At 39.5% G+C, this 11,947-nt stretch overlaps 1 protein-coding gene across 2 annotated transcripts in view; it reads left to right on the forward strand.

The window, feature by feature from the left end:
- Positions 1–11,468, forward strand: part of LOC139817313 (uncharacterized) — a 43,733-nt gene extending 32,265 nt beyond the window's left edge. Inside the window, exons 8-9 of one of the 2 annotated variants that reach the window (XR_011733192.1) lie at positions 5–2,219; positions 4,354–11,468. Coding sequence is in view for 1 of the 2 variants with exons in the window: in XM_071785291.1 (XP_071641392.1) it covers positions 5–14 (10 nt within the window). In the remaining variant the exon portion in view is untranslated. Of the gene's footprint in view, positions 1–4 lie in introns of both variants that reach the window. The other variant, XM_071785291.1, reaches the window with a different exon arrangement.
- Positions 11,469–11,947: the final 479 nt, after the last annotated feature.

Raw genomic sequence — 11,947 nt, forward strand, 5'->3', positions numbered from 1 at the left:
TCAGATACAAATAACCACGGCGATCCGTTCGCCAGAATAAAATCCGTGAGAAGAAGAAAAAGAAGTTGGCGGCCGGTAGCGGGGTTGGTTGGAGTTTAGACAGACGCATGGTTCTGGAGGATCTGCAGGAGGAGGAGGACGACGACGACGATGGTACGCGGAGCGATGTTGATCTGAACAATTGTGGCAATAAGATCGTGCAGGAGGTGAAGTATTGCAGCAAAGTTCAGTTTCGCGCGCCGGATATAATCGAGCTGTGATGAATAAACGATATCGCGACGGAAGGAACGGGAGAGATGTCTCGCTATACCAGCGGCGGAAGAACTCCGGAGACGGAATGCCGGGGCATTGCTGGCGGGAACGACTCGTAATCTCGAAAACTTCCCCGCGCTAACGAGGTTGCTGCCCGCGAGGGTAGGATTTGCGAGATGAAAGGGGACGGTGAAGGGAAACGGATAACGAGGTCGCGAAAGGAAAACGCCGTCGAAGGTCGACGAGGGTATATCGCTTTCGTGAATAATCGAGGTCCCGACTCCCAACACGTGCAAGATTCTGGGATAGAGTCTTTGCATTTTCCGCAAAAGGGATATCCACATGACGGAAATATATCAGCGAGAATCCGGAATCGATCGCGAAGGAATTATCTCCCGGCGGATGAAGCGAGCACAATGGAACGAAAGCGTGTAACCATGACTCATTTATTCCAATTAATTCGTAATAATATGAGAGAGAAGTCAGTCCTGTGGTAATATTTGAGCAACGTTAAATGCACGGCGAAAATGAATGATTCCCAGCAACCGCGATCCTTTCAAGATGTAAATTAAAATGAAATATTAGCTCTTATTGTTGTTTTCAATCTCACGAAAATGCGCATGGCAGAAAGCTTACATAATTTAATGGTGGATTCAACCAGATTCGGTACGCGATAAAGAAAATCTGCAGCGGCGAAAGGAAACAGAATGAAACTTTCATCGTCGAAAGAAGATTACCCGAGGAATGCTTGTAAGAATGATATTGGATTGGAGCGTGCCTTCGCGCAGAAACAGAGAATATTTCCCGAAAGATTTCGTCCCTAAAGCGTCGTAATATCGATTTAAGTCGTGTCCTGGCTGCGGTTTGGCGAAGAAATCGATACGGAGGCCTCTACACTCGTATCAAAACAGGGATCTCCGATGCGTCGCTCTCGCAAATAGCACTCGTCTCTCTTTTCGCGCGCCAATTAAACGCAGAAATTGAATTTCGAAGCACGTACATAACTCGATTGAATTAGAATGGCCAAGCAATATGTCTTCTTTTCTCCAGGAAATATCTGCCAAGGAATTCAGCGCCGTTGTAATATCGATTCGATGTGAACAATTGTCAGATCTGTAATCATCAATCTTCCGATTATTTTAATTCACCCAACAACAACCTATTGATTTTCTCCCTGATTTTTATGTAACTTCCAAGAAAAATATACAAATGAGCTAAAAAATGTATTTCTTCTCATTCCGCTATAAATAACTATGAGAAGTTTGAACACACAGTGAATATTTCTAAATAAATTTATTCTGCAAGACTTCTCGACAATTGGAGATTTCGAGCTTGAGTTTCGTTAATTTCCACGTAAAACGCCCACGCGGAAAACGCGACGCGCAACAAACTCGACGAGCCATGTTTGAAGACCGTATACGAAGTTGAGGAAAACTCGCGGAAATCCTACGACTACAGTTTTACGACGTAATGCCTCGTTTAAAGTTGTGGCTCACCCAAACGAGAACTTGCGATTTCGCGGAATTCCGCGTTATTACCTTCAAACATCTGAAGAAGCGAAGAATCGTACGGAGTGAAAAACCGACACACGGAGGAAGAACGAAACCAGGTATCGACTTATCGAGCGGCGGCGGCGGTGGCGACGACGACGACGTGTTTCTGCCGGTCGACACGACGCGCAAATCTGATGCTTCATCGAATCAAGTCTGGCGAGAATAGTTACGGCAACCGACTACGGCAACTGAGTTCCTCTGTTCTTCACTTAGTGACGGAAGTGATATCGAGATTATTTGTTCCTGTCATTCAACGTTCTCTGTCGTGAAGATAATACTCGTGCGAAATTTCGCGTGCGAAGAAGGAAGCATGGAATTTAATGCTCGTGAGAATACACAGCCGCAATTCGTAAACGTATTAAAGTTTTCGATCGTTTTACGTTATCTTCGGATAATATCGAGCGTCGGCCGAAGGTAAGTGGGATCTGATTAAAGATGCTTTGACATGAAATAGAAAATGTAAGTAGGAGGAGACATGCGATCTTTTTTACTTCATTTTTATCCCTTTCTGAGCCAAATTATAAAACCGTCACTTTTTAAATCAACTTTTTTTTCAAGGAAATATAGATAATTTAAGTAACAGACGGGTGTTCAATCTTTGCATTTTGTACGAAAAATTTGTAACGTGACCTCTCACTTCTCTATTCGTTCAAATCGCTTCTTGTAGACCTCATTTCAAATAGTCTGTCGAATGTTTATGACGTGTCGGAATAAAAAAAACAGCATCGTATCGATTCTTAAAAGAAAGTAAACACGGAGCTTTTATAGTTGCGTACTATCGATTAGTACATCAATCTTAAACGCAATCGACTAATCAATACCCTTTGTCAGTGTAACTTTTCGACTATACAGAAGGCAATTGTTACAAATAGATTTTCACACACATACTGCACAGAAACACAGATACTCGCACACGCGTACTACTTTTTTTTTATAAAGGTTTGTACTTAGCATGCTCAGATCGTTGCCGTTCCCGTTTCACCCTTTGAATTCTATATGGGCTAACAATGTAAATAATATGATTCTCGCGTTATTATTCGAGAAATAGCGCAATTAACGGGATGGAAATTAACGAACCAATTAATGATACGCCCAATATTCTCGCTGAAACTTTACCTCGGTTCAATGCTTCAAATATACGCTTCTCTCCGGACCCGACAATTAACTTTTTATTTGAAAAAGATTTTTTTTACTATCCCTCATAAAAAGAAGAAAGGTGACGAAAGCATAAGCGTGAAGATTTAGCGAAAGAGATCATACTGGTCATGCTGATTTCATATATAGGAATGATAGACGAACAGAATAACAGAATGAGTCGAGTCAAAGTTGAAAGCTTCTGCTTCAAATAAGATGTAAAAACTGATGGGATACGATCAGAATGCAGATTAAATTGAGCGAAAGTAGGTCAGTGAGCGGGTTTCTGAGTAAAAATGCGATTCACCCTGCGATCCCTTTCGTTCGCAGGTACTATACGCGTCGAAAATTCCGATGTTATAAGAGTTATTAATTATTTAACAAAGTGGTGCGCGTGTAAAAATACCAATCGAATGTAAATGTTCATAAATATACAGTTATATACTCCAGTCATAAAGATATTTAAAACGCAGAATGTGTGTCAATTCTGAGATTCAAAATTTCACTCCCAAAATTACAAAACTTATCGCAGTATATTCGGTGCGCAAAGCACACTGTTACAAGTTTCAACTTATGATAAAATGCACATCTCTAAATTTGGAAGCTTTATAATTAGGCTAATGGCACATCTCATTCTGTCGACACACCGTGTGATGCGTGTTATGCACGCGTCTCGAGCATCCTGCGTAAAGGACTTCGATCCAGGCGTCGTCCTTTTGCGATTACGACGCGACCGATCGCGCCTCACTGCAAAACATGTCGCAGAAAAAAATAGACCGAGAGAGAAGAAGGAGAGGAAAGGAACAATGCGTCAATTAAATCAGTACGTCAGCAAGCTTCGTTATTACAAGCGTTGAACGCAAGGGCGTTCCGCGAGGGCTGATTTTGCATTATACGTAGATACCGAAAGCAGTGATTGTAGACATATAAAGATCAGACATTAAATATACTCCTAACGTCAACAAAAATTTCATCGCGAACGCGCGAATGTGCTCAAATCTAAATATCGCGACAGATGATGAAACACATATTTTTGGATATTTGTACGTTCGTTTAGCCGAATGTTATCAATTCTAACGCGATCTGACTATATTTGGCTGGATAATTTGTATAGTTTTTTATATAGAAATAGAGCAAGCCTGATCCATGAACGTTAATCCGTAATTCCATACACGAGTATTCGTTCTTTATGTACCTATAATCACTGTACCGGGTCACACAAGTAAATGCTCTTTAAACAGATGAAAAAGCAGCATTTACTCGTATGACACATATTATGCGTGTAAATATAGATATACTCGTACGAGAATATAAGAGTAATTTCTCCGTTAAAAAAAAATCTGACCAAACGCAACGATAGGCGATCTATGAGAATGAAAAGTGTTTCAATAACGGCCGTTAATTTTTGCTTCAGGTACATCGTTCTTGTGTTTGCATTTGCGACTGGTTCGAAAACGGGTCCATACTTGATTTAATACTGAATAAATACGAATAAATAAATACGGTAAGTGTGTCGTAATTAAGGCTGTAGCCGAGCTGGTAAGCGTGCACACGGACGTAAAATAAATCTCCGCTGGGAACGCGCCTTCCACGATATTTCCATACTCATCGTTTATTCGTTTACCATTATTTCAACGAGTGAAAATCCCATTCGATTTTCCATCGAACGAATGCTGGAACACGAGAATACGCTTTTATTATTCCTTATTTGTCACATAGAAAATTACCGAGCAAAGTAGATATAGAATAAAGACGGTAATATGGGAAATATCGAAAATGTAAAATAATTATCCGACTGTTCATTCTTTAATGAAACCTAATTAAGATTGTATCATTCAATATCGAAAGCATGGTTCGCTTACTTTGAAATATCGTATGCGTTTGAACACTATGTTGCCACTAGTTTTCTTTATGTAAGAAGTAATTTCGTTTTGATAAAAAAAACAATAAAATAATGTATTGTCTTATCATGTCAGATAGCGCAAAGGTTACAATGGAATTGTGACAGGTAATAGTTAAATTGGGTTTTTGCCTATATTGTAAAAAATACGATACTATCGTAGGTGGTTTCGTAAAAACAACGACCATACGTCACAGTCAAACGTGACAGCTACGGATATAAATCATATGATGACCAGAGAGACACGTGCCCATATATATGAAACTCACGTGTGACTGAGGAAATTCTGGACAAGTTTGAACATGTGAATATTTGAATGTAAAAGTGACCCAATTCCGAATATGAATATATGAATATGATCATATTGTGTTGAACTCACTAAGTTTTTCTATGACGATTGACACTCTCTAAATCTGAATCAGTGATTAGTCATCATAAAAAAACACATGTATAATTTCGATTTAATACCAAAATTATTAAAGATTATTCTTTTTCTTTTTTTTTCTTCAGATTTCTTAGATATCTATTATTGCGAATCGTATTTTCACCATGGCGTTTATGGCAAACGTGCCCGCACTGTTCGCAATATTACATATCCGGAGTTTATGGCATTACGTTTCACGTATTAAACAAAAGCTCTGGATGGGGAAACCATGTTGAATGCAAAATATGCGGTGGAGATGCGGAGATCCGTCTTAGCTCATTGAATTACGAGCTAACTTGCTGCGTACTGACCGATAGTGAATTGCACATCGATTTTCGTTGGCGAAAATTCGGCGGTTGTTCCCGGCTTTACGATATCTACGCCGCGGCAAACGGAGTCGTAGAAAAAGGGAGAAGACTAAAAGATATGAATCGCGGAGCAGAACGCTATTATACAACACCACAAACCGCTGCATTTTATGTTATCCTGATATCCCGAGAGAATCAATTAGAAAATGAGGAAATTCATTAAAAAATGAAAATTTTATTAATAATTATAAAATATATATCAAGCTTTAATTTAAACAACAAATAAGTGATAATTATTTTTTTTGTGCAAGATATATTCAAAAATGTGAACCATGCGTCGATTAATGTGATCAGCAATCTAAAGTTTCTTTTATGTATTTTGCATGCATAAAATAATAAACAATACATTAAATAATATATGATACGTTACGATACGGTATTAAGATTGAAATAAAATACATTTATCGATAATTTACGTTATTATTCGTTTCCATATTCATGTGTGTGTGTGTAGTGCAACTCAATAAGCGTAATAGTTAAATTGGCTGATTCTTAGCTAACAAATGTACAAATGTCAACGAATGTGGAAGTCTGTAAATTAGAAAAAAAAAAAACTACAACGAGAAAGAGAGAAAGAGTGTGTATTGTGAGAATACCTTTGACCCGTCCACGATCTGTTCTTGATTGCTTAATCTTGATTAATTGCGATTTAGGGCTGTCTACAAAGATAATCGATCAGTACAGTGTGTCTTGTGTATAGCGTGTATCATATGTGAGCCACTGTGGTGTCGATTAACTATCTGGGTTACCATCAACGCCGTTCACGTCCGGTATCATTGATGCATGTGCGTGCCTGCAATGTCTGCATGCGTGCGTGAACACGAGTGATAATGTCGATAATGATAACGCTAGAATGGAAGAAACTTTGATTTTTAGAGCTATCTCTTGATTATGTTATCGGAGATATATTAAAAGATATAACAATTGTTTCATGCATTATCAATATTTCGCCAAAAATTCGCATATGGGACGGTTTATATCGTTCTTAAATGCCATTAAAAAGATTTGGCTACCATTCTAGTGTTAACAACTCGCCGAAAATACGACGGAAAAATCGCCGTTTATTCCCGACTAGAATAATTAGCGTATTAATCGATTAATCACGCTTAATGAAAGACAGTAATCTGTCGTTCATTCCATTGGTACTACATTCGTACAGCGTGTTATGTGTTTTTTGTCCTCGCGTAGGAACAAACCTGTTACGATGCCTAAGCTGATTAATTATATAATGTACGAGATGCGTAGAATATATATCTATACATAACAATATATCGAACGATAGATGATATTTTGTCGTGATATGCGCGAATGCGGCGTAACTTTATACTCGAGGACGAGTCGGCAGCGGGACTTGGTGATAATCGCGTGTAATACATTCGTATATCGAGTGAATTTGGAATATCATCGAGATAAGGTCCAAATATCGATCTGAGATCACAGTCCTCGCTCCGACTTCGGCCCCCACTTAGGCATAATATCGTCGAGATTAGCAATTATGTTACTAGACGTACTGCGTTGAAATGTCGTTGAATTTCCTAGAATAGAGAGTAGAGTTTATTTATTTTTATACTGGACGCCCTTTCCAGGTACATCAGGGTCCGTTGTACTTGATTGGGCACGTGGGATATCCGTTATCAATATGCGCGACATTTTTCGGTTAATTCGAAATGTATGCGCGCGCGGTTCATCAATTCTCTCCCGCTGATTTTCCACGGATAATTGCAGACCCGTTTCGACGCTGATTACCGTTAAAAACGCACGCGCGCCGCGCCGTTCGACTGTTGGTACTCGGAGGCGCGAAACGAATAAGCGGTAAACGCGCGGAAACGGTAAACGATAAACGGTATTAGCGTTAACAATGCGAACGGTCGAAACCCGATACGCGATTAATGGTACTTTATATCCACTACAAAATGTATAATCCGCCGAACGACCGTGTTATCGGTGTGGTATCGGTATTCGATTCGAAGACATTTGTTCCCCCGAATCACACTCGGGCGTCGACTTGTCACGGGTGGAATTTTGCCGGACACTGCGTTATGTGTTTTAGCGATACGTACGTGTTTTTAGCTATTAGGATTATTTGCACGCGCCAAGTCGCGAATTGTGGTCCAGGCTTTAACGTAGAATTTACATGCAGCGTCACGCAGATCGGTTCTCGTCCGCCGCGACGGCAGCGAGACGAGACGTCTCGTGCAAAACATCGATCGTACTTTTCTACATCATTTTCGCTCTTACAAATAACTTATGGTTGGTCACTTTGGTCCAATTTCGTAGTTATATCTAGAGTCCTCTCTCAGCCTCTTACGAGCCTCGCGTGCGCGACAGTGGCGTAAGTCAGGAACATAAATCGCGCAAATGAGTTCGCGGAACTTAGGAAAATTTCTATGAAAAATTAATGTGTTACACTGTATCGAATTATATATTAAGGGCAGTGGCAGTACTAATATAAAACGTACCGTTAGTGGTCATTGAAAATTTACGATTCACCTTTAGAGGAAGCATATATTATTTTTAATAATTCACAAGAGCTGTTAAATATATGTTTTCAAACGCTTGTTAAATTTATACGTTAAATTTATATAAATGTTAAAATCATGTTGCAAATTTTAATTCCTCGTAGAGATTGAAGTAGAGATTTAGTCGCCGAAGAACTTAGCGAAAAAACGATGCATCGGTGTGACGAAGCGTACACAATTGCTTGATGAACGTATACAAGTGTCAAAACGAAAAATTGCCGTTAAAGCCCCGCTTTTTCGCGCGAGTTTAACTGCAATTGACATATATGCACGTATATTCGCGTTAATCCCGTTACGCCACTGTGCAAAATCGGTGCTTGTTTCAATGGCTATTTCAGCGGAAATCAATGCACTCGTTCATGCTCATCATGCGTATCATACACGCCGCGAATAAATTTTCCTCAAAAAGAAATCGCATCGATCGAAATGCCACGAGATTAAAGCGACGTCGAAACTTATGATCCCTCGTCGCATCGAAGCGTGTTCGAAGACGACATGTATTATTTCCGCGACGGATTATCATCGTACCCCTGAAAATAAAGTCTAAAAGTATAAACGAAGAGGAAAATTCGAGCCGCTCGTTTTAACAAGTCATCCTCGATCCTCGGAATATAACACGAATTTGTCGAAAAGAAAATTATTGCTCACTGCTGATAAAATGCGTATATTAAAAGAGGTGTTAAGTAATCAATAAACGCTCAATTTGCCTTTCCACAGTTTACATTGTGTTGCACAAGTATTATCCCAATGACAATTGTTATAATTACGACATCATAATCAAATTCACTTGGACGGAATTATTAACGGAATTATTAACAAGAATTATCGGTAAAATAAGCTTCAATGATACACGGCAGAATGTGCCGGAATCGCTTCTGTACCGTAACAATTGTTATATATCCCGTAACAGCGGCGGATATGTATCGATCGCCATAAACCGCTGTTACAGTATTGATTTTGTTTTCGGGCGTTTCATTATTCCGTCGTGATGCAGTCGTCTGAAACGGGAAGCGCGGGCTGTCCGATGAAAATAGAGAATCGGATAACGTTACAGTAAACCGTTAGCGCTCGTCGACCCGACCACACACGTCGATGCGATTTCGATGTAATTTTCTTAAACGTGAAAATCCCTTCGTTGCGATTTCCAGCCCTTTCCAGCCGCGGATTGCCCCCGTTGCCGTATGTAAAATAAATTCGCCGATCCGCGACTCGATCGCGCTCACATGTTAACCGCTATACGAAGACTTGAAGGGTCCAATCACGGCTTTGAATCGTAATCAGCATAAGTCACGCTATAATACATATACGACACCCCTTGTCCTCTTGTAATCAAGCAAGTCTTATACGCAGCTTTAACGAACTCTAATGCCTAATCATATCTTTTATCATATTTCGCATTTGTATATATATATATACATGAACAATGATAAACTTAGCGGCAGGTTCAATCTAAATGCGCTTTATTTACCAGTTAAAAACATAGATACCTTCCTTTTTTGAAATCTATTTAAAAATGACAAATTAATTCAAAGGACAAATTTTAAAAACTTCGTTTGTCTTATCGTTTTAAAGCCAAGACAATTCTTGCGGAATGTCTTGTATTATTATATATCGTTCTTTTTATAATCGCGTAGATAATTAGAAAACTAATTATAAAATTAGTATAAATGATTAAATAAATTAAAATCTAAACAGTCGCTAAGTTTTATTTACTCGTACATTAAAATATTGTACGACCATGGTAATTTAACATTGCGACGATCTACCAAATTTAAGAGACGCAAATAGACGTCTTCCGGTCGTCGTAACGTTAAGTCAGCACGGTAATACGTAATCTAAACTTCACTCAAAATGACATATCGCTTAAAAAGTAGCCACGTCATCGATAAAATACGTTATACGAATCATTACGAACGCTCGCATTCTTACCGCACATTTAGCGCTAATTGCGGCTGTCCATTTGCGAGCTCATCTATTAAATAAAGAAGAAAAAAAAAACAGAAACGCAACAAAACACATTTAGCACTAAATGAGCGACGAAGATACGGACCAAAGTATCTTTACAGAAACGGAATACAGGTAGCACTCGCGATTTGCGCAATTGTATAATGGGCTTCCGGAAACTGAGTTGGGGACGAACAAGAGAGTCCGCCAGGAAAGCCTCTCCTCTTTAACGCACCGCTGTTAGTGCTGTTAGCGCGTTTCGGAACGGCCATTTAAGACGGGAACGTGATGATCGCGCAGATCGTCAACTGCCTGTAATGAGCTCTAAGCTCATCGCAGCAGGCGAAAGAACGTTCCCCCGAAGCACGTTCCGGTTTTTTGTCGAAACCTCCTCCGCGTGTCCCTAACGAGGCGCGATGTTTACGACTTCCGTCGGGAGTCTTTCTCGTCATGATGAATTCCGTACAGACGCGATATCACGTTTGCGCGATGTAACATTTCGCGTAACACATATTGCAGGCGCGTGTACATACGTGAAGATTTATTGTACACATTCTGCATACTGAAACATTTCTGCGTTGCAGGTAAAGCGAGGATGGTACACGAAGATGTAAGCGCGCCCGCTGTGTAATTTCGTCGTCGCTCTAATTATTTGGTATCTCGGCGGTTATGCAATCCGGATATTCTCGCGATTCCGCTGAAACTCATTCTCAGAGATAATATCTACATTCCGCAATTTTATCGACGCGCAGTATCCTTCTGTGCTTCGCGAATATTAGACAATTTCCCGAACGATTAATGTTATAATTGACTCCTGATTTATATAAAAGAAATACAAAAAAAATATCGTAGTTACGTAATGTGCTGCCATTATCATCGACGCTTTCATTTAAACATGATAATTAATTTATATCAACCTCGCGAATATATTTTGATAAAACATCGAGAGCTGGAGATAAAGGCACGTGAGTAAAATAAACAATGCTGTTTCGTCACGTGTAATTAGATGCCTGTACAAATAACCGGAACGTGTTTGAAGACATACCTGCGTGCAACCCCGACGAAGGATGCAACTAAACAATCAAGCAGTGCCAGTGCATGTACCACACATTTGTATAATATGCATACGATATAGAGAGGCGTAAACATAATGTAACGTATAATATATTGACACGCATACATTTACTATGTATTCCCCGTAGAAATATCGAGGTTGTAAAACAAACGATAACCGTACGAGTACATTTATATAGAATGTATACTGTAAAAGAAGCGACTGTGTGTAAGCAGTATGGTGGACTCATAACTTGTGACCTATTTATAACGTGACCGCCGAGTGCTGAAAATATAAAATGTCTACATGGTATACAGTGACACCTGCGGCTCAGTCTTTTTTTTCTCTCCTGCAAACAGACTCTCCCGCCGTCTATCTTTACAGTATCACATTCACCACGTCCTTTCCTTTCACAAAGTGCCCACTGCCCACTCCTACCCTTTTAGTACGTAGATTCTTTTTTCTAATTCAGAAAAAGCATACCAAGAATACTTTGCTGCATTAGCTGGAATAAGTACGGTGTAACACGTGCATCGTAAATAAACATTTAATTGTCTTTAAATATCGATTTTTACGTACAATAATAATTTTGATATTGTATACTGTCGGTATCGTCCGTTCATAAAATAATTATGAAAGGCTCGAATGCCGTCGGAATTCGTAATGGCGACTGATGTTGGTCTAAACGAAGTCATCGCTTCAATTAACGTCGTGATTAATTTATTCGACGAGGACAGTGTACCCATAGAATTATACATTCGTGTAGCCATTCGTTGGAATATTATTACGTGAGCTCGTG

This window comes from Temnothorax longispinosus, chromosome 8 (assembly GCF_030848805.1).
Source record: "Temnothorax longispinosus isolate EJ_2023e chromosome 8, Tlon_JGU_v1, whole genome shotgun sequence".
Classification (NCBI taxonomy): domain Eukaryota; kingdom Metazoa; phylum Arthropoda; class Insecta; order Hymenoptera; family Formicidae; genus Temnothorax; species Temnothorax longispinosus.